Source organism: Polypterus senegalus, chromosome 1 (assembly GCF_016835505.1).
Source record: "Polypterus senegalus isolate Bchr_013 chromosome 1, ASM1683550v1, whole genome shotgun sequence".
NCBI lineage: Eukaryota > Metazoa > Chordata > Cladistia > Polypteriformes > Polypteridae > Polypterus > Polypterus senegalus.
This window is the reverse complement of record NC_053154.1, coordinates 175,979,899-176,003,798: the sequence shown is the minus strand read 5'-3', so window position 1 is coordinate 176,003,798 and position 23,900 is coordinate 175,979,899. Positions and strand designations below refer to the sequence as shown.

The window sequence follows — 23,900 nt, the reverse complement described above, 5'->3', positions numbered from 1 at the left end:
CTAATCATTTGTACAGGTAATACTGTTGCTTTCCCAATCACCATTTGTGGGCTTTGGCCTCAGCAAATGCAACCACTGTGTCCTCCTTGTCCAAAAACCTATGAACATTGTGCTCTACTAAAATTAGAAGTCTCTTCTGGCACTTATTAAATCTTAAGTAAGATTTAACAGCTTTAAAGATGAAAAACTTCTCTCACCAGAGGCAAATTGTGATAGGAAGAGGCAGGGCTGCCAAGGGACTAAATTTTGATCTTAAACTCCATCTCCTTGTTACCCACTCACCCTGTTGCTGATTTTGGCCATACACTGGCCACAATGGGATCTGGACAGACTGACTGAAGCTGAATTGGAAATGGCCAAAAAAACCAAACAGAGTCAATTCAACTTTTGCTTCCAGACAAATAAATGCTCTGTGTGATTTATGAAATTGTCTCTGATTACATTTAACATTTCTAAAAAAGTAACATTATTAACACAACACTCTTGACAGTCTGACAACAGAGATGGGGCACCCTCGTAGGAGGGTTTGTGATTGTGTTGTTGTAGTGTGTCAATGCTATATTTCTAGGGGGGATCCCTGCAGTGTCTCATTGCAATGAGTATCTACAGTATGTAAATGAATGCCCTCGGGGACCACCTATCAGTTCAGGACCCCAGGCCATTGCCTGCTTTGCCAGTCCTGTCGCTACACCTCTGTCTAGAAACATATAAAAGAGGAAAAAGATAAAAATAAAAAATACACTCTTCATACTGCTGATGCTTGCAGTCACTACACAGATAAGAGATGATGAGCAGTCGTCCCATAAGACCTATTGTCAGTGGCTGAAGTACAGAAAAGGAAATTCAGCAAACAAAGCAGCAAACCATTAACAGGAAAAAACAGAGTCCTCTTTTAAGACTTTGTCTAGTACAAATGAAGACTCCGTCTAGCCAGAGAGCTAATCAGCTTTCCCAGCATAAGCTCACCACACCCAGTGACAACAAAAAGAGTAAAACATGACAGGAACTCATCTGTCTCTAGCAGTGCATATGCGTGCAGTTATTAGCTGTCAGCACAAAACCTAGGGCAGCACTCAGCAGGGTGAAAGTTTTGAAAACCCCTTTGCTTTCCCAAAAGGAAATCAACTGTGCCATCAGCATAGCCTTTTCTCTCTGCATCTTAACTCCTGTTCTGAAGCCACAAAAGCAGCAGAATTAAAATGCCTTTTTAGATCAGGAGTTAGGATTCCTTTGGACACTAAACATTTCAAGAGAACAAATTTAATTGGCTTCAGTTTGGTTCTACTTTTAGGAATATAACGAATGTTCATTTGAAAGCCTTTTAGAATGGAGTATACTTCCCTCACTCACTGTTTGAGAGCCCTCATAGCTCCTTTACCTTTCCTGTACCTTTCGTGCAACTCAAAATGATCAAAGACACACATATCACAGCCCTGTTAAGCAGAGCAGTTTAACAGTAACCTTTGCTTGAGAGAAGAAATGGGTATGGGTTTTGCCTACACTCCCAGTTTTTTTAAAAGACACTTTTTACCCTAGACTTTTTTGTAATGTGTCACATACTTCTAATTAGCATCAACACAACTTAATTCTCCTGCTGAAATATCCCAGCAACCTCATTTAAAGTTGAGCTATAGCAATGGATATGGTCTATATCCAACAGGATCCTCTTCAGAAATCGCACAGGAGAAGTGAAATGCCTAAACAGTGGTAAAACCTGCTTAGCACTTATTTCTTTGCACCTCTGTTTTAATTTTATTAAAACTTGTTTCCCTCTACATTTGAAATAAATATTACACCCTGATAGACTGTGTTGTACCAAACCATTTATTTCCTAGCACATTTATTATGTTCAGGTGCCTTTTCTGCCACCACTGAATACAAGGTGGAGTTTTTGTCCATTGAAGGCACATTCAAGCTCAAACCCACATTCATTCATATTGAGGCAATTTAGGCAGGTCAGTTAATGAAACATACACATCTTTTGGGAGTGGGAGGAAATCTGAAGTAAAAACCACAATGAAACAGGGAAAACATGCAAATATCCCTCAGGCAGTGACTGAATTCAAATCTAGTGTGAATGTGCCCATCAAAGGACTTGTGCCCCACCCAGAACTAGATACTACCCTGTACCTGATGAAATTGAGGTAAGCTTTGGATCCTGTGATCCTGCAGAATAGGCAGGCTCAATAAATAAACAGATGTATGGATTTCACAAAATATTCAAACTAATGCATGTGTTGTAGGGTTAAGAACAGAAATCTACATAAAACACATCTATATCTAATTTCACAGGTAACACTTATTTTTTTTAAAGGCAAATTACAAGCTGTTGTCAGAAATCCAAAAAGAAATAATTTGCTTTGGTTTTGCTTACTTCTATAAAAATGCAGATTAAAACACAATACTGCTGTGGGTGTTAACATCTTTGTGAAGACATTTTCTCAAAATACTTGAATGCGTTGATGGTGGCAAGTATACATAGGAATAAATATGTGCAAATTTAGACAGTCTGTTAAATAGAATAAAAAATTTCCACATTTGTCTTAAGCAGAACACACACACACACACAAACACACTCGCAAACACTCATACACTCAAACACACACACACACACACAACCTAGCTCTCTCCTACACTGTTTAGACTAGCCCTGAATCTACAGCTCCTATTCCTTTCCTGCACGTCACACAGTCAGTCTGTTTGTATGCCAGTATGACATAAATATTTACTGGGAACTGAACAGACGGACTTTCACACTACAAGTCTGTCCCCAGAATTTTGTTATTCTTAGAAATGAGGGCTTTAAAGGTGCCAGCTGGAAGCAAGCTGCATTTGACTTCAGATGACATTCAACATTTTTCCATACAGTTAAAATGGTAGGAAACAAAGAGATGGACACTTGGATGGACATTCAGTTATTTCCCAGGACCTTGGGTTCTAAAGTCAAAGCAGTAACTCCTTGCAGGTACCATCACAATGACATAGTCAGCACAGTCAAACATCAGGTGATATTTATGCATTTTTAATATGGCAAGTTACATAGTAATCACAATGCCACATGTCAACAAGAATACACAAAGAAAAAATGACAAAACAGTGCATTACTTTCCACAGACATAGTTAAATGGGAGTAAGTAAAGGCATGATATATAGATACAGTGGAACCTCGGGTCATGACTGCAATTAGTTCCAAAACTCTGGTCATAACCCGATTTGGTCGTGACCTGAAGTAATTCCCCCCATAGGATAAAATGAATCTGTTCCAGACCGTACGAGCTGTATGTAAATATATATTTTTAAAGATTTTTAAGCACAAATATAGTTGACTATACCATAGAATGCACACTGAGAAAACCTTGAACAACAAAGAAAACTAACACTGCAAGAGTTCACGCTATAGCGCTATGAACCACTCACTAAAAACACTTTTTTTTAAATGAGTTTTAAGCACAGGGAAAAAAATAAACATTTGAAAAATCAGTAATTTAATAAACCACCAAGAAAAGTTACATTGCAAACAATGCACACTATGAACCAATCGCTGTAAATAGAAGTGAAGTGGAGGTTAAAATTCAATAGAAAAAGTCTTCATTAAATACAACGAGGTTAAAATAATGCTCAAATCTGTCTCTTTGAAAACAAGTCCGGTGCATTTTTTAACTGCCTTCTCGGCCTTATGCGGCCAGCCTCTCTCTTGCGCGTGCGTGCGTTTGTGTGTGTCTCTCTGTCGCGTGTGTGTGTGTGTCTCTCTCTCTGCACAGGGAGAGACTTAACACGTGCGGAAATCATTGGCACACACAAATCGAAAAGGAAACTGGCTTGTTCGTATACCGAGTGTGTGGTCGTGAACAGATACAAAAGTTTGGTGAACTTTTTGGTCATAACCCAATTTGTACGTGTTCAGATACGTTCATGAACCGAGGTTCCACTAGGGTTAGGGTTATATATACTGTTTATAAGATAAGACCCATAATATAACTGATTAAACCAGAAGAATGAATTTTAGTATACAAAAATAGGTTGAAATATCAAACAAACTTGATTTGCAGGCGAGAGCTGGCTCTAATTAATGAATATTGCTTAAACCCCAATAATCCAGTTTATGTTAATTCTTATAAATTACACTTCCACTTACAAGCCCAGTTTGGTACACCTATTTACAGAAACACTGTAATTTAAAAATGCATTATTAGTGTTTTCATCCTTGAGAGGATATTTATATTTAAGCATATTTAAACTGTAAGCATACATTAGCAAACCTACTCAATCCATTTTTGTGTAGGCAAGAACATATTTTGGCTGCACTGGACATAATGCAGAATTCATCCTTTGATGGGACGCCATTGCAATATTGGGACATGCTCACACACCACAAACAGGTAAATAGTGTTACCTGAAGAGGCAGCGGTAGCCAGGCTTTAATTAGAACCCATGACTCAGGAGCTGTGAGAGAGAAGGGCTCACCACTGTCACATCCTGGCACCTAAATGTGGTTGAACTGCAACACTAGATTACACTTAAGAAAATCACAATCTTGAACACAAAAAATATGAAACATTTATAGAAAAATAATTTTAAATATGCATATAACTACAGGCTGTTTTAAATAAATTAAACAGACCCTAACAGTCTAAAAGTAATAGCTAAATGGATTGAAGGATGGATAAAATACATTTAGAAGATGATTCCTCTATTTCTGATTGAACTAAATCAGACACTTAGCAGGAGATTTGCCATTGTGTGGCTTTAGTTCCAAAGTTGGATTATTTCAAAATACAATTGTGACTAAAATCTTTATTTTCACTCCTTAAAAGGAACTTCCTTAACAACTGCAAACAAACATATATTGAAATAAGATGAGTAAGAGAATGGCAAATAAAACAAGTGTATTAATTTTCCATATGCAAGGGATGTGTTTGTCCAGTCTGCAATGTCACATCCATTCCTGTAAGGACTATTTTTAATCGTCAAGTTAAATAACTATCGACTTCCCCTCTAAAATTGGCACAAGGATTGCAGATCCCAGCTGGTCAGTGAAACACATGACCTTGGATAATCATTAGCACGCCCAGACGAGACAGTAATATAGCGTGCAGCATGCAGGTGTGTCAAAGTGCAAAGTGATCCCCTGAGGCCGCCAGCTGGCTGGATGGGTATTTCTCCTGTAAAATTCCAAAGCCTGGATGCAGACAAAAATGTTTGTGCAGAGGTTTAGATTTCCAAAAAGGTGTCATGTATACTTTAACTATAACTGGAAGACTACATAAGCATTCTTAAAAAGGGTAAACTAATAAGGATACTCCATGTATAAATAATTTAAAGTCTATTATCTAATGAACTTTTTCCATTTAATGGTACTGAGAGACGGCCTATTCAGGCCACAGTAGGAATAAGGTGGAAACAGAAGGTGACAGACATCACAGGGCCAGTGTAAATTTGCTCTTTAACCTAATTTACAAGTTTTTGGGATGAGGAAGTACAGAATAAAATTATTGGAAACTGTTACTTTTTGGGTTACTATGGATTCTGTCTGCTGTTCACTAGTTTTCTGAAAAATTATTTTGAATTGTCATAAGCTTCCCTTTTTGTTTTTGTGTTACTCATGTGGAAAAGTGATACTTGAAGAGCAATTATGTGCAAAGTTGTGTCCTGTCACCCAAATTCTTTGAGGGACTAAGACTTAGTGCCATAGCACACTGCCAACTGGAACAGAATATTGTGATTCATGGGTATGCTCACACTGAAGTGTATAGCATAATGAATAGTCTTTTAACTTTAAAATACATCATTAAATATACTGAATTTGTGTCTAATATAGAACTGAGCAGAGACACTGTTCTTGGAACAGTTCAATATTAAATACTATAACTTTTCCAACCTTGCATAAATGCTGAATGTAAAGTGCATTGAAGCAATGTTGTATTAGACAGTGTCACACATGTGCGATTAGGAGGCAGTCAAAGAGCCTAAAGGTGAGTGAAACATCGCGAGATAGAGGGTTGTCACGTGGTACTTACCTAAATCTCTTTTCCTCAACAGAAAATCTGAAGAAAAATAAGTTCCTCCACTTTCGGCTTCCAAAATGGCCGCAATGACATCACTTCCGGCCAACCATGATGACGTCACTTCCGGCTCCATCAAAGCACCTCACTTCCGTCTCATCATTATGATGTTAATTCCGGTTCCTGTTTTCATGCCAACCATTTCCTGTCCCATAATCCTTTTCCCTATAAATTCGCCATTTTGTTGGAACTAAACTGTTCATTGTTTTGATTTAAGACTTTGAATCATTTATTCTTTATTGTCTGGACGACAATATATGGGGACGGTCCCCAAACCTTTGTTTGTGTATTGTGGAAAATTATTTGGACCAGAACATTTCACCACAACAGATAAGCATGATAAACTGTGACCGTTCTGTATCCACATCATTTTCACATTTATGTATAGTTTGAAATACGGATTTAAATTGATCCTGTAGCCTACAGTTACAGTCTCTATAAGGCTGAAATAAAGAATGTGGAAACACAGTGCCTAGTGGTACTGTCTCACTACTCCAGTAAACTTGGTTTGAATCTCAGTAGCACAGTCTTAAAAATAATGGTTCTTTAATTGCATTTTATGGTTATTTACAGGGTTGCGTGGTTCCTCATAGAAGTACTGCTTAACAAACCAACATTTCATTCTGGCAAGAGTTCTTTGCATACGAATAGCTTCTTTGAAAAATGCATTAATATGTAGAAAAAATTGAAATCTTTAATGCATAGGCTACCTAGCAGGACACCATCAGAATAAGAAAACCTGGTCTTAACCTGTGTTATTGTACGTAGCGAGAGTCCTTTTAAAATTATGACCTATTGCTGTCTCATAAATCTGTTACTGTCTATTCATGGTTTACTGTATGGAGCCTATTATGGATCTAAACAAATAAAGATTAATTCTGGAACATTCATGTGGTTGGGTCTTTTTGGGAACCAAAAATGGTTCACCTGTCGCATTGCTCAGATGAACCACTCTAGTACCTTTATTTTTAACAGTGTATTAAAATTTGCTCCTTTTCCATGTTTATATGGATGTTTTTCTGAATACTCCGATTTCCTTCTTAATTCCAAAGAAGCCTGTGTGAATGAGTGTGCCTGTGTCTATGTGATGCATTTGCACACTCTCCTGGGCAGAGTCATACTTTATTTATGCTTTATGTTTTTGACCCCAACAATCCGAAATGATGGATGTAATGTAATGTAATGGATGAATACAGTATAAGTTTATACAGATATACTAACCCTATACCCAATAAGGGCTGTAAACTAAGAAAGTTGTAACTGAAATTTTGAAAATGAACTTTTGATCATTTGTCACTCATTCAATTGCTCCTGATTATTCCACAACTCTGATGTAATGGTGTAAAGTTAAACTGAAACAAGAACATGATCAAGCTGAAATAATTCAGTATTTTAATAAATTAAAGAAATAATATTTCAGTATGTTGTTCATCATTTTTTAATCTATAAGCTTGGAGAAAATTGGACTCAAGACAGGCTTTTCATATTTTAATTGGTAAATCAGCTGGTTTTATTCTGTATCCCTGGAAACCTGAATATTTACCACAGTGCTCTGATAATACCCACAGTATGAATAGTTATATAATGGTATCTAAATTAATCTTCTGGCCAGAAAAAGGGCTTTAAGGTGTCAAAAATATAATATTAGAGTCAATCTGGGTAATACATTAATTAAATAATTAAAGGTAATCAGTATTTCCTCTTCTTAACATAAGGTTCTGTAAGATTAAGTATTTGAGCCTAGCCAAAAGTTAATACCTTTTTTGAACTTACAAACTTTGTCATATTAATTACTTGTTTTATTGCCAAAATAATGTTTTAATTACTCATTTATCTTCATTTTATTCTACTAATAAATATGCATTTTTCTTGCAATTCATTGGATGTCTTCCATACTTGCAATACAAAGTGTACTAAAAATGTTTATTCTTTGGTCAGAAAGATTGATTAGGTGTACAATAATTAAAATTTACTTTGCCTGATGCATCCAGCTGTTCATTTAGAGAAGCCACGTGTCCAGTTGCTGGGTTCAGGAAGCCACAGCCTTTCCTGGCACCAGCCTTTAGCACACTTTATGTAACCTAACAGGCGCGTCTCGAAGATGTGGTAGAAAACAAGAAGCCCTGGAGTAAAACTCCTGTAAAAACATGGGAAGAACATTCTAACTTAGAAAGTGATCAAAGTAGAATCTGAACCATCTACGAACAGTGAGGCAGAAGGGCTTACCTCTGTGACACCATGCTATATTTATGTGCATCATATATTTCATCCAGCCTTTCACTGAAACAGCATAATGCATGTATAAATGTATGTGACAGTGGAGCTTGTTTCATTAGAATCAGATGGAAATAAGGGCAGGGCACAATCATGCAGACACATTCACTCATACTAGGCCAGCTTTTAGCTACCAGTTACACTAAACTGCTTATATTTGGAAGGCTTGGGGAAAACAAGAGTACCCGAAGAGAACACCTACACAGAAATAAGCAGATTGAAGACAAACATTCATGTCTAAGTTAGTTTTTCGTGCATTTCCAAAGATATTGTACATGTATGCATGTTAGGTTAACTGGGTGTGGGTCAGAGTGTGCAGGGCACCATTTTGGGAAAGGTATATGGTCCCCCATGACCCTAAATTGGATTAGACAGATTTGAGAATGTTATGTCACTTCTTTAGTAAATTAAAGTAAAAAACCTCCCAAATATAAACCAACACTTCGGGAACACTTTAGCTTTGCTGATAAAGGTTGTCTGAATCAAATTTCTGTTCCACATCCTAAACCTTTTCCAGGATATTAACAAATAAGCAGCAGACTGATTAATTCTCTGCTAGTCACATATTCCTTGAAAACAAAGTCAAGTGATACACTATAGTTAGCAGTATGGATACACATAATGAGAACAAAATGCAAATAAGCAAAGTAATCTAAGTTATCCATCAAAATCTGCTGTAACCTCACTTCAGTTACATCCTGTTAAATAATTCCAGTAATATGATATATAAAAGCAGAAAATAGTCACATCGTCAGGAGCTATGAGGAACAGGATTGCAACTAAAAGGGCTTTCATATTTAGTATGATGTAGGACCATACGTGATGAAAGGGTAAACCTCTGTGTACATTCTATATTACTGCAATACTACATTTTTTACAATCTTAATATATGTGCTGTACAAATGATTCCAGTGTGCTTACATTTTTAATTTGATTGAGGACGCTAAGCCTAGGGAAGTTCTGATTTTTGCAAGCACGTAAGTTTTACATTCCAAATGGCTTACTCACTCTCAACTATCACGTTGTATTTTTTTGTTCTATTTGCTCTTGTATTGTTGTTTAAAAGTACTTGACAAGAACCAGGACCTACAGATCTTCTAAAGTTTGTGTATAAATATCTATTATGTGTCTGGACCAAGACGAAATCTATCAACAGATTTTCTGACCTCCTTATCATGAATGTGACATGAAAACTCTTATACAATACACATTCTTGAGCTAACAAAAAATCTGTTCCGCATTGTGTTCTTTCTGCTTCTGTTGTATGGAATTTTTAAACACTATTTTATTTTGGATGTTACAAGACAGGTCATTACTAATGCCATCTCTTAGTTCTAGAGTTGCAGGTTAAAAGTCTGGCTTGGTGCTGCCTTAATGGATTCTACATATTCTACCTATTTCTGTGTGTGGTTTCCTCATTTATGCCAAAGGATTTGCATGTCCGGTAACTTTCTGACTGTAATTTGGCCCTCTGGGAGTGAGTGTGCCCTGTGATATACTGAAACCACATTCAATATTGGCCCCTGCTTTTCACCTAATGCTTCTGAGATAGGCACAAGCTTGAACTGGATGAATAACTAGTTTATAATGTGCTGGATTTATGTATAGGTGGGAGTAAACTTTATAAGGCTTAACAGAATTGGACTCAAAAATGATCATGCAGTGCTTTTACATCGTGGCAACAAAACATGGGAACAAAACAAGATCTTACAAAAAGGCCAGACCCCTTTATCTATTGTATTTAAAATGCACACCCTTGTTAGATCTCTCTTGTTTGTGAACTCCTCAAAAGACAGACACTGCACATGCAGAAATCACAACAGACACATTCTGGTGCCAGAAGCTCCATTGTTTGAGAGGACTGTTTTCTATACAGGTGTGTGAAAAAATACAACAGAGCATGTCTGGACTCCTTCCACTGTTTATGTGCAGTAATTTTAGAGAAGAAAAATCATTATTACTAACCCTGCTTCATAGATAATGAATTTAACGTTGCAAACGTAACTCAAATCCGTTAAAATGGAGATAAAAATGAATCCCTGTAATTATAGACCAATATCCGTTAAGCCTACCACATTCAATATAATGGAGGTTAAAGTCAGAAAATAAGCTAGAAGAGCACTTTAAATATATAAGAACAACATTCTAAAGGACAGTCAACATGGATTTATGAGGGGGATGAGCCTGACAAAGAAACCTGTCAAACTTCTGATAACAAATAGTAGAGGATGTGGACAAAAGCAAAGCCAGAAATAGTTTATTTGGACTTCGATAAAGCCTTTCATTCCATTTCACAAAGGGAGGTTTAATGCTGAAGACTGATGCCATTGAGACTTATGCATTAGTTGGAAAAGTAAAAGTAAAATGAGAAAAAAAATCCTCCTCCTAGTTTAATGTTGTCAGTGGAGTCATTCACGCTGAAGATACTGATTCAAATATGATGAAATTAATTTGCTTGTACATTTGTGGATGATATCAAAATAAGAATAATAGCAATAATATATGCAAACAGGTTAAAGAAAATGAAAATCCAACTTATAAAAAACAATACATCAGTTAATTTGTTTTCTGAATTCATAATCAAATCAGAACATTAAATGTATTTTCTTTCTCTAGATATTGAGCAAATACTACCATAAAACATGTAACATAAATGAAAGTGAGCTATGGTCCAACTAGTTAGAATTCTGATTCCTGTATTTTTTTTTCAGTTCCATTTCCAGTACCTCAGTAAACTGGAATTGATGAGTTCATTCAGAAATTAATACCAAACCTGCTACTTTCAGCTCAGGTTCACAAATACTGGTGTCTAGCCCATCATATATTTGTGGTTTGTGTAACAAGTGGAAACTAAAATTCAAAAGGAAGTATATGTTTGTATGCTCTCTACTTCACTTTTCTGTGGAGAATGACCTGCATACCACCTTACCTGCCTGGAACAATGTAGTAATAAACAAGTGAACAATCAGACAGTTATGTGTGCAAAATATCAAACAGTTAATCAGCCAGATATTTTAACAGCATGCCATCACAAGGAACTTTACAATAATACATAAACTGAACAGCACAATAAAAAACAATACAGCTAAAGATAAAATGAAATTCAACACTTAAGTATGGGCAAGTTATATAAAGTTAAGACCCCCTTTCAAAATGTGCACTTTTCACTGTATAACATTGTAAAAACAAAAACAAATTATATCAGTCTTCTTCCATGTTTTATACATACTAAATCACATTAGCCAAAGGAAAAAATAAAAATGTCCTGCAGATGAAATAACATTACAACAGTAAAACACCCTATTGGATAAGTAAAAACAAACTCAGATTCCCCTTACATGGTATATACAAATCCTTCTTACAGATCACTCAACAAACTATTTGGCTTCTACCTGTGATGGTGTGCTGTGGTGATTTTGATTAGTTCAAAATAAAAATAACAATTTCTACAAGATTCCATTGCTTGGAAATCCCGCAAAGCATTCACTATGGGTAGAATGTGCTAACAAAATAACGTTGAGATAAAGTCATGGAAAGGGACAAGTCAGGAGATGGGAATAAAAAGATTTCCTTGGCTTTAAATATCCCATGGAGGATGTTTAATACCTACATGAGGAAGACTTTGCCTAAATCAGGCTGAAGGAGGAATATTAAATTGATAAAAGTAGAATCAGTCTTTATTCTTAAAGGTCATGGAAGTGATTACTCTGGGAATACTAATCCATTGAGAAAGTTCGTCAGAAGCAAACTAAGCATCAGAGATATTTTCGCAGAGCACTGATAGATGGGCTTAAGTCTTGTCTTGTATAAAAAGACTGGGTCAAAACAAGAAAATAAAGCCTTCCCTTGACAGAAAAAACACTGCTTAGAACACCACATGGTTTTGGTGGGCACTCATAACCAAGAAGAGAATCCAGAGATTGTACAGAAACCACTGTAGATAAGAAAAAAGTTGCCCTTTACTCAAAAAAAGACTGAGCTTAGAGTTAGCAACTTGGTTGGGCAAAGGCTCCTTCTAGTAGTATGGACATGATATAACAGAAAGAACAGGAGAATCAAAGCAGTGAATTGGGAAATTTTATTTGGGAGGTTGGCCACTGTAAATCTTTGTTATTATTTTGTCGTTTTTTGTTTTGTATTTGTTACATCTTCCTCTCCTAAACATTATTTCATGTTGAATTAAAGGATAAATTCAGTATTTTTAAAATTAAAATTATTTCTTCACAATCATGGAATACACTAATTTGCCATATGGAATTTGCATTTTAAAATGAAGCATTTTTTATATGTTGCAAAAATACCTGGCCAGCTCTTGAACTTTTAAATGGAAATGAAGAGTACCTGGGTCCTAAAGTGAAAACAAAAGTCTTAAAATCACTGAATATGCCAATTTTTCAAGCCGTGTGTTATTGAGCACTGATCTGCATCTTGAGAGTACTCACATATTTCAAAGCAGGAAAATCCATGGTGTTTCATTATGGAAAATATTGTCAAAATCCACGGCAACCTTACAGCCCAAGGGCCATTGTTTCCTCCAGCAAATACTTTACACCTTGTAAAAAAATGGCTGCAAGTGCTGCTATTGACATAATTGATTTTTGATGCTTAAATTTTAATTAGTTGCTGTGTTCTGTGGACAGCTGGACAAAAGAACTGAAAAAAAGTCACACAATCACTCATGGTCATTAAGCTTCCATGCATAATACTCTGAAAAAAGGGGATGGATGCAAGTTATTTTGCAGCAAATGTAGAACTAAATGTTTTAGTAATTAACAGGATAACATGGTAACGTCATGCAGACCCCGGTGCTGTAAGGCAGGAATGATAAAACAACTACAATAAATTAACTAAACTTAAAACAGATTAAAAGTAATTGTATGCCCAAAAAGTCTGTCAGTTATTGTCACTTGATTGCATGCTATGTTGGCGCTCAACCTCTGTATCGCTAGCTATCATTAGACTACTAAAACATATGCAGCAGGCAGTATCTTTATGAAATAATGCAATAATCATTGCAAAAAAGCACAACACATTTTTTTGAGTCAAAAAAATAGTCTTCTGTATGAATTCAGTACATGTGCCAGCATTAGGAGTGTGGTGGGGGGAATTCAAAACTGTGAACACAAAACAAAATATAAATTTCTTCTTACCTTAAGAAAAAAGGTACCAAGAATCTATGATAAAATGTATTACTTACAGGTTACTTTTGTTGTTACAAAGATGCCTCAGAAATGTGGAAAACACTTTTTCTTAAACCAAAATCTTTTGCTGCTTTAAGCATGTTTAGCAAACTTTAAGGCTTTTAATTTAATGTTTGGATCCCGGTATCCTTCACCTCTGTTTTAAAGTGAGCGAACAGGTTAGGTGTTTTTTAAAATTAAAAAAAACGCTTCACTTTAGAAACCAATTTCACATGGTACATTAATATATATCATAATTGTGAAGAAAAAGCTTTAACCTGAAAAATACTAAACCTATATTTTAATTCTGCGTGGGTTTTCTCCAGGTACTCCGGTTTCCTCCCACAGTCCAAAGACATGCGGGTTAGGTGCATTGGTGTGTGTGAGTGTCTGTGTGCTCCCTGCGGTGTGCTAGCACCCTGCCTGGGGTTTGTTTCCTGCCTTGTGCCCTGTGTTGGCTGGGATTGACTCCAGCAGACCCCCGTGACCCTGTAGTTCGGATATAGCGGGTTGGATAATGGATGGCCCCTCCTTGAACCGTCACCTTATCATGGTGGAGGGGTTTGCGAGTCCCAATGATCCTAGGAGCTATGTTGTCCGGGGCTTTATGCCTCTGGTAGGGCCACCCAAAGCAAACTGGTCCTAGGTGAGGGATGAGACAAAGAGCAATTCAACAAACCTCCAATGAAGAGCAAAAACTCTGGACAACGTTTTCCCTTGCCCGGACGCGGGTCACCGGGGCCCCCCTCTGGAACCAGGCATGGAGGTGGGGCTCGATGGCAAGCACCTGGTGGCCGGGCCTGCTCCCATGGGGCTCGGCCGGGCATAGCCCAAAGAGGTAACGTGGGTCCTCCTTCCATTGGGCTCGCCACCTATGGGAGGGGCCAAGGAGGTTGGGTGCAGTGTGAGTTGGGTGGTGGCAGAAAGCAGGGACCTTGGCGGTCTGATCCTCGGCTACAGAAACTGGCTCTTGGGACGTGGAATGTCACCTCTCTGAAGGGGAAGGAGCCTGAGCTAGTGCGCGAGGTTCCGGCTAGATATAGTCGGACTCACCTCGACGCACAGCTTGGACTCTGGAACCAATCTCCTTGAGAGGGGCTGGACTCTCTACCACTCTGGAGTTGCCCCCGGTGAGAGGCGCCGAGCAGGTGTGGGCATACTTATTGCCCCCAACTTGGAGCCTGTGCATTGGGGTTTACCCGGTGGACGAGAGGGTGGCCTCCCTCCACCTTCGGTAGAGGGGAAGGGTCCTGACTGTTGTTTGTGCGTATGCACCGAACAGCAGTTTGGAGTATCCACCCTTTTTGGAGTCTCTGGAGGGGGTGCTAGAGGGCATACCTTCTGGGGATTCCCTCGTTTTGCTGGGAGACTTCAATGCTCACGTGGGCAATGACAGTGAGACCTGGAAGGGCGTGATTGGGAGGAATGGCCCCGATCTGAACCCGAGCGGTGTTTTGTTATTGGACTTCTGTGCTCGCCACGGATTGTCCATAACGAACACCATGTTCAAGCATAAGGGTGTTCATATGTGCACTTGGCACCAGGACACCCTAGGCCTCAGGTCGATGATCGACTTTGTCGCCGGACTTGCGGCCATATGTCTTGGACACTCGGGTGAAGAGAGGGGCGAGCTGTCAACTGATCACCACCTGGTGGTGAGTTGGCCGATGGTGGGGAAGATGCGGTCAGACCTGGTAGGCCCAAACGTGTTGTGAGGGTCTGCTGGGAACGGCTGGCAGAGTCCCCTGTCAGAAGTAGCTTCAACTCCCACCTCCGGCAGAACTTCAACCCGCCCCGAGGGAGGTGGGGACATTGAGTCGAATGGGCCATGTTCCGTGCCTCTATTGTTGAGGCGGCTGACCGAGCTGTGGCCGTAAGGTGGTCGGTGCCTGTCGTGGCGGCAATCCCGAACCCGTTGGTGGACACCGGCGGTGAGGGATGCCGTCAAGCTGAAGAAGGAGTCCTATAGGACTTTTTTGTCCTGTGGGTCTCTGGAGGCAGCTGATAGGTACCGGCAGGCCAAGCGGAATGCGGCTTTGGTTGTTGCTGAGGCAAAAACTCGGGCATGGGAGGAGTTTGGAAGGCCATGGAGAGCGACTTTGGACGGCTTCGAGGAGATTCTGGTCCACCGTCCGGCGTCTCAGGAGGGAAGCAGTGCAGTGTCAACACCGTATATGGTGGGGATGGTGCGCTGCTGACCTCGACTTCGGGCGTTGTGGGTCGGTGGGAGGAGGACTTGAAGACCTCCTCAATCCCACTAACATGCCTTCCAATGAGGAAGCAGAGCCTGGGGACTCTGAGGTGGGCTCTCCCATCTCTGGGACTGAAGTCACCGAGGTGGTCAAAAAACTCCTTGGTGGCAGGGCCCCGGGGGTGGATGAGATACTCCCGGAGTTCCTTAAGGCTCTGGATGTTGTAGGACTGTCTTGGTTGACACGTCTCTGCAACATCGCATGGACATCGGGACAGTGCCTCTGGATTGGCAGACCGGGTGGTGGTCCCCTCTTTAAAAGGGGACCGGAGGGTGTGTTCCAACTATAGAGGGATCACACTCCTCAGCCTCCCTGGAAAAGTCTATTGGGGTTCTGGAGAGGAGGGTCCGTCGAATAGTCGAACCTCGGATTCAGGAGGAACAGTGTGGTTTTCGTCCTGGTCGCGGAACAGTGGACCAGCTCTTCACCCTTAGCAGAGTCCTGGAGGGTGCATGGGAGTTTGCCCAACCAGTCTACATGTGTTTTGTGGACTTGGAAAAGGCATTCACCGTGTCCCTCGGGAATCCTGTGGGGTGCTCGGGAGTATGGGGTACGGACCCCTGATAAGAGCTGTTCGGTCCCTGTACAACCGCTGTCAGAGCTTGGTCCGCATTGCCGGCAGTAAGTCGAGCCCATTTCCAGTGAGAGTTGGACTCCGCCAGGGCTGCCCTTTGTCACCGATTCTGTTCATAACTTTTATGGACAGAATTTCTAGATGCAGCCAGGGTGTTGAAGGGGTCCGGTTTGGTGGACTCAGGATTGGGTCACTGCTTTTGCAGATGATGTTGTCCTGTTTGCTTCATCAGGCCGTGATCTTCAGCTCTCTCTGGATCGGTTCGCAGCTGAGTGTGAAGCGGCTGGGATGAGAATCAGCACCTCCAAATCCGAGACCATGGTCCTCAGCCGGAAAAGGGTGGAGTGCCCTCTCAGGGTTGGGGAGAGATCCTGCCCCAAGTGGAGGAGTACAAGTATCTTGGGGTCTTGTTCACAAGTGAGGGAAGAATGGACAGCGAGATTGACTGGCGGATCGGTGCGACATCTGCAGTGATGCGGGCTCTGCATCGGTCTGTCGTGGTGAAAACAGAGCTGAGCCGTAAGGCAAAGCTCTCAATTTACCAGTCGATCTACGCTCCTACCCTCACCTATGGTCATGAGCTATGGGTAGTGACCGAAAGAACGAGATCGCGAATACAAGCGGCTGAAATGAGTTTCCTCCGCAGGGTGTCTGGGCTTTCCCTTAAAGATAGGGTGAGAAGCTCAGTCATCCGGGAGGGGCTCAGAGTAGAGCCGCTGCTCCTCCGCATCGAGAGGAGTCAGATGAGGTGGCTGGGCATCTGATCAGGATGCCTCCTGGACGCCTCCCTGGTGAGGTGTTCCGGCACGCCCAACCGGGAGGAGGCCCCGGGGAAAACCCAGGACACGCTGGAGGGACTATGTCTCCCGGCTGGCCTGGGAACGCCTTGGGATTCTTCTGAAAGAGCTGGAAGAAGTGGCTGAGGAGAGGGAAGTCTGGGCTTCTCTGCTTAAGCTGCTGCCCCCGCGACCCGACCCCAGATAAGCGGAAGAGGATGGATGGATGGATAATGGATGGATGGATGGATGGATGATAAAGAACTACTTTGGGGCAATTTTTTCGGGTAACAGTGGCACACAGAGTTGCCCAACATTACAATATATACATAAGGCAAACACTGGTAAACATATTTCAGATTCTACACTAGTAAGATGTTAAATTAATTGCAAAAGAAAATAAAGGAGAAGCTTGGATCACAAAGTGAAATTGCACAGTAATTAGTTCTCACCTAACTCAATAGTTCTCCAATGATAGGAACAAAAAGTGTACTGTATTGATTTTAAGTCACTTTGGAGAAAGTAGTAATCTAACTCATACTTAACCAATAATCCTCATAACATAAAACAATTTAGATTTATTTGCAACACATTGACCTGCACATATACTCAGCACCAGCACTTTTGTCAAATTAGGTGATCCACTCATCATGGTGCTTCCTATTTAATACACCTGGCAGCTGAGACTGGGAGAAAGCTTGGTCCCCACAGTTCATTCTCAGAATGAGTGCAGTTTTATAGATTTTCTTTGCCATGTGCTGATAATGAGCATGCCCTCACCACAGCAACACTCTCCAAGCAATCAACTACATCGCTTATGCTATGCCCAGGCCCTGCCTACCCATTAAATCTCCAATTAAGAAAGGATTGGACTGGAAAGCACTGTGGGTTTTCATTGAATAGATTTGGTTCTCCTGCCAAATAACTAATTGAAGCAAAAAAAAAAAAAAAAAAATCTAATCATCTCCTTTTTATGTTGTAAACTAACTTTAATTCCAGCCATCCATTATGAATCTGATTTAGCTATTTCAGGGTTGAGGACACAATGTTTTTCTCTGTAGCATGGGCCAATACAGTAGACATGTTGGCACATCCACAAAAGCCAGGCAACCACTTTTACTAACTATATCCGCATGCTATTTCCAGATTTTACACTTTTATAACATGCATGTTTGATTAGGGCAATTCTATATATTCTCAATGTTATTGGGTGCAGGTATGTTAGTGACTGGTGTTCTCTAGAGAGGTGCTGGAATAGGTTTCCACTTCCTGCCAGACTGTATAAGAAAAAGAAGATGTGAATATGTATGGGTGCTTAAACAGGTTATTTATGTCTGTGTGTTTGCATATATTTAGGAAAAATTTATAATGGTAATTTCCATGGTAAAAAAATAAAATGAAAGACACAGGGTTTTGTTTGTGTAGCCCACATCAGATATGTATGTATGTATATATATATATTTAAAAAATTTTTTTTTACTCACACCTCCATCAAGAGCTTGGAAACTTTGTAAATTGTGTCCACTGTTATTATGGTGTGGTGTTTAGTTTTTTTTTCCTCCTCTTGAATCTGATAAACAAAAGCTAGTCGAAATAATAATGAATATTCTATAAGTTCCATATATAGAAATTATACATATCTATACTATTTATACTCTAATTCCTTGTTATTTTTGTCAATTTATTATAAGGTGTGGTTTAGATATGCAGACACAACACCAAAAAGGCATTGTTTTCTTATGGAACAAAAAGGTGGAGATCAAAATAGATGTAAGAAGAATTGTCTCCAGGGGGTGTGCATGTTAAAAAGCCCCACACTATCTATACATTATTGCTGTAAACCATTAAATTAAGTGAAGGGTTGCAGGGAGCCAAAGCCATTACAACAGCATCACACACAGGACAAGAATCACATCTGGAAAGGACTCCTGAAAATGGCCAACTTCAAAAACACTTATGACCTAAAAATATTTAAAAAGTTTGATATTAACAAGAAATTTTGTGCTCCCTAAAAACATTTCCATGAATATCTTTATGCTTTTCAATACGTTTTTAAGTTTTGCGTCTATGAAAGAAAGTTTATAGTATTTAACATACTGTACATGCCATTGCAGTGGGTCTGTAGTGTATTCTTAATGGAAATACGTCAGCCTGAAATTCTTTTTTATTGTTAACAGGCAAAAATGAACTATTACCATTACAATGTATGAGTTTTTTTTTTTTGGCCAAAAAGAACTAAACATTTACGACTGAAAGTATAAAGTATAATTGTTATGTGTAAATAAAGTAAAAAGGTAAAATTTTCTTTTCCCTGAGAAGTGCTTTCATATTTTATTAGAAGAGCTTCTAGAGCACAGGATTCATGCTGTGCCACTGTTTCCACCTAGACCCTTGCTGGGAAACAAATAATGCAACCAGCTGTAAGGAGTACAAGAGCAGAAACCATGACATTCTTCACATATTGAGGTCCAGACAAAAAGGCAGACAACTTTTCCCTTATTATAGACATGTGTTGCACATACAGTTGATACCATAATAGTAGCATACAACACAGAAGCCCAAAACAAAAACACTGCTGTTTAACTGGGTCTCATTAAACTGGTCCTCTATTCTACTTCTACCTGATTAGACATTCTGCCTAATAGTCATGGTAAACATATACTGAAGTGCTCTCTCTCCCTTTATCGCTTCCATGAAAGAAGCTTCTATTTTTGAATATTTGCCCTCTTTGCTCTTTTCAAACTAGGAAGCAGCTGACACACATACACCAGCATGCAAAATTCCATGGGAGCCTTAGCCTGTTTATGGAATCTTAGTTACTGATGACCAACAATCATTCTCTGAAGAATAAAAATCACAACTGAGGGTCTCTTATTTACTAGGAAAACACCCACATTCAATATTTGTTAACTAGTCCTTGGGTTGCATATTGTACCAGTAAGAAAATCAAAGTGGAACACGTTCCTAACACATCAAAGCATTGACTGTGCAAACGGTGGTGGGAAAAATGGTTGCACAAGTTACCAAATAACCATTAGTTATATCATACTACCACATAAAATATTTACTGCTTTGGCACATTGTGCTTCGTATTTTACATTTGTTAATTTTGGGGGGTTATATCCATCTGCTCATTTACTTGCTTTAATCTCCTTGTTGTGGCATAAAGCATTGTGAGTAAAACAGGTGCTAGTCCTTGCTAGGACACCAGTCCATCACAAGGCACACTCCTGCATGTGAACACACACACACACACACAAACTGGGACAATTTAGAGACATCAGTCATCTTAACCTGCAAATTCTTTAAATCTGAGTATGCAGAGAAAAACCATACACAGGGAGAACATGCAAACTCCAGACAGTCAGTGAATGGGCCAGAATTCAAATTGCATCTCCTAGAATTAAGATCAAGTTACCCACTGAATTGGTGTGCCATATTTTTTTCATAAATGTCAAAAAAATATATTTGATTCTTCTTTTTATACTTGAATACTTTGCTCTCTCTAATGGCATGTTATTGTGACAACCTATATACACACACATATATATATATATATATATATATACATACACACACACACACACATATATATATATATATATATATACACACACACACACACACACATATACATATATATATATTAGATACAAGCTACTGCTTTTAACAAAAACACTAAACTCTACTACTTAGAAGAGCACAGTGGTGCAATTATTAGCGGCACTGTTTTGCCAGTAAACAGGCCTAAACAGGATTCTTAAGCCAGAGGATTCCTTCTTGAATTCAAAACGCTATCACCATGTTATCCTTTTACATTCCAAATACATCCATCCATCCATCCATCGTCCAACCTGCTGAATCCGAACACAGGGTCACTGGGGTCTGCTTCCAAATGCAGGTTAGGTTAATATATAATTTTTTAATTTGTACCTATACCAGTGACTGAGTACCCAAGTAATAAACCAGCATTCCTCCTGCCTCCCAACTGATGCCTTTTTGCCGATAATGTGACCGTGCATTGGAAGAAACAGTTTCAGATGGACGAGGTTTTAATTATTAGTACATGTATTTGTTAATTTGCTTAGTAGATGCCTTTATCCAATGCGACGTACAAAGCAAGTTATAACAAATAATTATAAGGTGCAAGTATCAAAAGCAACACGGAACAAGATAAAAAAACAAAGGGAAATAATGCCACTACTATAGTTATATCTGCAACTAGACAACGATCAGTATCCTGAACTCTATCAGCATAACAGCAACTATCCTGTAGAAGAGAAAATAAGCAGTTAACAATATTTAATGAAAAGGTGCGTTTACATAACGCTTAAACATGAGTAAATAGGTGCCTTTCGAATATAAAAAGTGAGATCAATAAACACCTTTAATAATACTCTAATAATACGAAGTTTATATATTTCGAAATAATATCAATGGAATTCAGTAGTAACTAATTGCAATCAAGAAACGGCACTACTTTAAAAATTTTACAAACACAATACATACAAAAACAGTTCAGTGTCGTAGAAGTACATGGCCAAAACGTTTCGGACAAATTTCTTTCACACAAACGAACATTGCCAACTCAGAAATACAGCCGTAAACTACGTAGCACTTGTTTTACGCTAAAAACTACATTTACCAGGTCACCTCACAATGTGACTCATCGACTGGCAGCTCTGCGCCACGTGGATGGTCTAAATAAACTACAAATCCCACTAGGCACTGTGGCAGGATATTGTGATGCTATAACTTTCCCGGAAGTTGGGATTTAAACCTGAGGATCGTTGTTGGGAGGTATGTTGGCGATTAGACGTTTTAATTTTGTTATTTTAGAAGCACACACCGTGCATTATTACTGGTGAATGACTAAATAGTAAATTCACTGATTAAAGGCATTTGTCATGTTAGATTGTAATTAAATCTGGAGTTAATCATTCTAGCAGAGGCGGCGGAAAAAGTTATTATTTTAATTGATTGCAGTATTTTCATTTATTTTTTCACCAGGTCCAGACAAAAGTTTGAAAAGTGGTAACAAATTCAGTTTCAAAAAGTAATTAGTCAGCAGGTATAGCGAAAATATTTTATTTAAATTAATGTAGCATTTATTATGTATATGTTGTTCGTTTCAGGAATTATATCTATTCGTTTCTTTCATATCTTCCTTAGCACTTTTACCATGACGAAGCTGATGGAGTGGTTGCTTGGGCTAAGCCTGATTGGAGTCCTTTGGAGTATTGTCACTTTTGACCTTTTGGATCTACGCATTTCAGATCAATATTTGCAAGTCGCATGGCCTCTTCCCATTTATTTACTAGTTGCTTTTGGTTGTTACTCTTTGGCTGTGGTGGGCTACAGGGTGGCCACATTCAATGACTGTGAAACAGCTGCAAAAGAATTACAAGAGCAAATTCAAGAAGCAAAAAGAGATTTGCAGAAAAAAGGACTGCACTTTTGATGTAGGACCTTTTTTTTTTAATCAAAGAATTTTTTTTTTTTTTTTGCTTTTTGCAAGGAAGATATTGAACTATAAGGTTGTCAGTTTCTTTGTGTTTCAACTTCCCGAAAACCTTTATTTTAAAGAAAGGATCTTCTAATTGTGTCTTACAAATATATACAATCATGGAAATTCCTGTCATATTTTCGTATACTGTTTCTGACTTGTGGCATGTTCCAACCATAATAAAACTGTAACAATGTTGTTCCAGTTTATAATATATCATATAATGTGAAAACACTATGACATGTTTGATTTAATTGCACTAGTCTTACAGACAAATTAATTTATGACTTTAATGTTGTACCCTGCACGACATTTAAGCTACTTTCAATTTTAATATGAATTGTTTGAAGCAGAATTGTCACGTTCATTCACGTTTTTACCTGTACTTCTCACTTATTAATGTGTCCTCTTGCAGGATGAGACACTTAATTGGCAAAATTTTAAATGGATGTTAGAGTTTCTTTTGCAAAGAGTATAAAAGCATGAATTGTGTTCTGCATTGTGCCAGTTACTGACAGTGTGGTCTTTTGACTGGTCCATATCTTTGGTGTTGATAAACTGGTCGCTGGAATACTTCATTTGATGCTTGCTGTCTTATGTTATGGTTATGGTCAAGTATTCCTGAATTCCTAAAGGTTTTCCAATTTGAATATTTTTAATAACAGGACAAATATAAAACTGATGTTGCATCTATATCGCCTTGGCTAGTGTGAATCTGTCAGCATGCATTATCGGTGGGCGTTCTCCCCATCCAGGGTTAATTCCTTCTTTGTTCTTGTGTTGCTTAGATATGAATTTGCACACAAATATAGAGATGCAGCCTGTCGTACAGGTTACTCATGAGTAATTTATAATATTTTGTAAAAATTCAATAATATTGCGTTAATGCTGTTAACGATTGATTCAGTCCAGCAATTTGCAAATGCTCTGATGGCCACAATCTTTCGGGATAGCCTTTGTTTTTATCATTGTTAAATCTAGACTTTTATTTAAAAAGAATAAATAAATAAAGCTAGGGATCACCTGTTGCTGCATTCAAGACAGTTTAAGAGTATAAGATTATTTTTTTCTGTGATATATCTAGCCCAGATTCATACTAACATTTTGTGTGACGGAGTACTCTTTAGTAGTTTCAAACAATAATAATAATAAATATTTTTCTGATGTGCAAATACCTATTGTATGGTCACTGATAAACTGTACATCATCATGCTCACCCAACTTTGCTATCATAGGCTCTTTGTTTTCTGTAAACCTTTTTGCCATAAATAAATAA

General features: G+C 38.7%; 1 protein-coding gene and 1 long non-coding RNA gene across 3 annotated transcripts in view; one reads left to right on the top strand and one right to left on the bottom strand.

Annotated features, from left to right (window-relative positions):
* The window catches only part of LOC120535530, a 32,492-nt gene extending 10,746 nt beyond the window's left edge, over positions 1–21,746 (bottom strand). The window contains exon 1 of the long non-coding RNA XR_005634916.1: positions 21,628–21,746. This is a non-coding gene — a long non-coding RNA (uncharacterized LOC120535530). The remainder of the gene's footprint in view (positions 1–21,627) is intronic.
* A 113-nt stretch (positions 21,747–21,859) lies between these two features.
* On the top strand, positions 21,860–23,859 carry dpm3 (dolichyl-phosphate mannosyltransferase subunit 3, regulatory). Of its 2 annotated transcripts, XM_039763430.1 has the most exons (3): positions 21,860–21,918; positions 22,129–22,189; positions 22,291–23,859. In XM_039763430.1, exon 3 carries the CDS (start codon positions 22,301–22,303, stop codon positions 22,577–22,579), a length of 279 nt encoding a protein of 92 aa, XP_039619364.1. In that variant the 5' UTR covers positions 21,860–21,918; positions 22,129–22,189; positions 22,291–22,300; the 3' UTR covers positions 22,580–23,859. The 2 variants fall into 2 exon arrangements, with proteins under 2 accessions (XP_039619364.1, XP_039619375.1); XM_039763441.1 differs by lacking the exon at positions 22,129–22,189 and having other exon boundaries at positions 21,868–21,918.
* The last annotated feature ends 41 nt before the right edge of the window (positions 23,860–23,900 follow it).